The sequence below is a fragment of the Eimeria tenella genome, genomic scaffold (assembly GCF_000499545.2).
Source record: "Eimeria tenella Houghton genomic scaffold, Eth_scaff32, whole genome shotgun sequence".
NCBI classification, from domain to species: Eukaryota; Apicomplexa; class Conoidasida; order Eucoccidiorida; family Eimeriidae; genus Eimeria; species Eimeria tenella.
Window position 1 is genome coordinate 24,538 of NW_013543049.1, and position 3,575 is coordinate 28,112.

The 3,575-nt window shown below is 42.4% G+C and overlaps 1 protein-coding gene across 1 annotated transcript in view; it reads right to left on the bottom strand.

The window, feature by feature from the left end:
* Positions 1–1,997: 1,997 nt before the first annotated feature.
* ETH_00006005 (conserved hypothetical ATP-binding domain-containing protein, putative) overlaps positions 1,998–3,575 on the bottom strand; it is a gene marked incomplete at both ends in the record, with an annotated part of 4,165 nt that continues 2,587 nt past the window's right edge. The window contains 3 exons of the mRNA XM_013376136.1: positions 1,998–2,082; positions 2,322–2,480; positions 3,125–3,177. Coding sequence (XP_013231590.1) covers positions 1,998–2,082; positions 2,322–2,480; positions 3,125–3,177 — 297 coding nt within the window. The remainder of the gene's footprint in view (positions 2,083–2,321; positions 2,481–3,124; positions 3,178–3,575) is intronic.

A 3,575-nucleotide genomic window follows, 5' to 3' on the forward strand; every position in this document is an offset into this window, starting at 1 on the left:
CCTGTTGCTGAACAGAGCCTCTCTTTAGAGCAAAACATGAATTTGATTTTTAAATTAATTTTTTCAAAGGGCTGCGTGAGAGCCAGCGGCAGCAGTGAGCCACAGCCAGCAGGCAAGCTGTCAAGTGTCAAGTAAAAAACAAAACAATGAATAAATAAATGAATGAATAAATAAATAAATAGATAAATAATAAAGTGTCCGTTCGAAGGGAGTGCGTTGCCAACAGACCTGTCATATGTTGTAGTGAAGCTTCCCTTAATCTCAAGTGCCTTTTATTTTTACTTTTTTATTTGATTTTCCATTTTTTTTTCTTCCATGAGTTTAAACAAAGTTCAAGGCTCTTCCTTGTTGGTGCAGATCGTGGGTGCCTTTCCCTTTCGCAACAGAATTGAATGGAAAAGACTAGAATTATAATTTAAACTGCCAAAACATATTTTATATTATTTGAATATGCCTATTTGACTCCTGCTTATATGATCCAGCTTTTATCCACACAACAGCTTTGCTTTGCCACTCGGTTTGGCCTTCCCAGCCTATTCAGCTTGTTCAGAACAGCACTTGAAGCAGCAAAAGCAGAAGCAGCAGCAGAAGCAGCAGAATCAACACAGTTGTCACCATTATTGCTTCAATATTTATTCTTTACCTTTTCCTTTTAGCAGATCGTACTCTCCACACACATTAATGTACTTTCTCCGCAGTACGTGAGGCACATGCTGCGCCGGCCGGCCACTTTTCATGTTCACAGCCTATTTCGTTTCCAATTTGGTTTCTTCTTACTTCTTTAGAAGCGCTTTCGATAACTTCATATTGTATGAAATATAGTAAATGAAAATAGGAATTTCAAAGGCTTTAAAGTGTCTGCTTCAAGTGCAGCTCCAGGTGGGACGAAAATCCATTGTATTGGCAGTGACAGCTTCCAGTAAACAGCCTGGAGGCCGCGGATGGGCTTTAACAAAAAAATCAAAACCTCTTTTCTGGGTAATTGCTGCAGCTCCCGCTGCTGCTGCTGCTGGTTGCTGAAGTTGAACAATGCGTGGCGCCGGGGCTTTCCTCTTGGTGCCAGTAAGTGAGTTGCTTCAAATGAAACTGCAGGAAACTACTTCTTCAGGTGCCTTCAGCTGCCCTAGACTTTGTTAATCCTCAATGCTGAATATTTGTGTTTGAATAAATAAATTTCTAGCAGACATTTATGCTGTTTCGCCAGCATTCCCTCCACGCACTTCGCAGCTGCTGGCTGTGGCCCCCATCTATTTGTTAGATTTTTTCCGGAGCTTCGCAGCCTTGCCCGAGGCTCAATGGGGAAGAAGCGTGGCTAGCTGTTAGCTAGCCAAGCTGGCTACAGTGTCCACCTAATGGTGGTAGCTAGCTAGCTAGCTAGCTATGGGCAAGAGCAAAGAGCGGCAATTCGGCTGGTTAGCGAAGTGCCCACCAGCACCCCAGCCAGCCAGTGCCTCGCAGCGTGTTTGCCCGCCTATAAATGTGCCCCGGCCTCAGCTAGCTAGCTAGCTAGCTGGCCAGCTAGCTAGCGCTTGCCGGATCACTCCGCCATGTACATTTCATTTTTGAAAATGAATCCACACTGTTGACGAATAGCTCGAGTTTGTCAGAGGCGCCACCGGCCCTAACGCCGAAGCCAAGACCTCTGCTATATGTGTCTTAACGCAAACGTCGAAATATTTGAAGTCTCTTCTGTCTGAGATTTGAAACGCAAAAGCTGTCCGATTTCGCTTTAACAGCACTAGCTGCTAGAGGATCCGCTGCTGCTGCATCCGCTGCTCTATTTAGCAATTTAAAAAGATTTTAAAAACCGACAATAAATGAAATACGGGATGCACACGGAATACAGTGCGCAGCAGCGCGGTGTCGCTGCAGCAAACAGCGCCTGCTGCAGAGAATTTCGGACTTGATTTCTCGTTAAAAATAAAACAGTTCGATGTAATTAAACAATTTTATGTCTTTTGTAGATAAAAAACAAATTGTCTTTCATTAAGTTCACTTCAATCTACTTCACTGGACTCCTCTGCATCACCTTCCTCTTCTGCAGGATCAAAATCCACATAGCGCTCCTGAAGTCTCTCGATCCTGGAGGCAAGGGCAGCAGCAGCAGCGTCAGCAGCAGTTAAAGCAGCAAGAGCAGCAGCAGCGGACGCTGCAGCAGCAGCATACCTCGCAGCAGCAGCATGTCCCGCAGCAGCAGCGCAAATCCGGGGGCAGAGCAGCGGCAAAAAATTCGCACCCCGCAGAGCTGCAGCAAAGGAACCAAGCCGGGAATATTAGCAGCAGCATTACCAGCAGCAGCAGCAGCAGCAGCAGCAGCTCACAGCATCTGCCGTTCTTCTTCAGTGTCTAGCTGCAAAGGGTACCCCCTTTCATTTTCTGCATAGTTTCCCAGGGCAAAGCCGTTGGCTGCGTCTGCCACCCGCAGCACCAACAGCATGCACTCCTTGTCAGTGACGCAAACCGGAAAAAAAGAAACCAAACTGAAAACAAAGAGCAAAATAAAATAAATATAAGCATTAAAGGAAATGAGTTGAAAGAATAAATATTAAAGGGAATGAGCTGCGGGCCAGAACTTAACTTCGGACCGCCACGGCAAACACCCGCACCCACTGACACCAACCATGGCCGGCATTAACACATACAATGGATCAAACTGGAGGATAAACAATCCTACACACTCCACGTACCGGATAAACAATTCAAAACACTTTTAAAAAGACATTTTTCAAATAAAAACCAATTGAAGGTGCTCGCAAATAAACCTGCACAAGCAAATCTCGCGCCTTGTTTGACAGATGCAACAGCTCCATGGGAGGAATATATTGATGAACAATAAATGCGGCAAATTCAAAAACCAAATGAAATTACAAATTCAAAAAACAAATGAAAATAAATGCACAAATGATGAAGAAATATATAAACGCCGGCAGCCCCAGCCAGATCCGTCAGTTTCATTCAAAAGTGCAAAAGCGCCACGCCGATGCAGATTCACTCAATTTGTTGTTTCCTGAGATTAATAGTTCTTTATTTCGAGATTAAATTCTCTTTATTTTGAATGTTTGACTTTGTCTTCGCCGTATTTTGTTTTTTTCATTCCTTGGCCTCTCTTTGTCTCAATTCTTACTTGAAATCCTCGACCAACTCGCACACGGCACGCGAGAAATCCATAAGTTTGCGCTGCGAAAAAAGCAAATATAACATTAAAACAAGAAAAAAATCGTTTTGATGTTTTAAAACATTATTTGAAATGATTCGGGAGCTCGGGAGAAGGGATTTCCGGAAAAAAGATTCATGCAAAATGCATGCGCATGTTTGACGTATGAATACCATCTTTAGCGTATGCCAATAAAAAGATAAAAAGATCTACTCTAGCAGAAAAGCATATATAAGTTGTTTTTAGTCTCATATGCATTTTAAAAAGGCATTATAAATGAGCATCCACTGTCAGACGCACGTATATTATGCATATATATATATATATATATATATATATATATATATATATATATATATATATATATATATATATATATGTACATATATATATATATAGTTGGCCTGCATGTGTGCCCAAA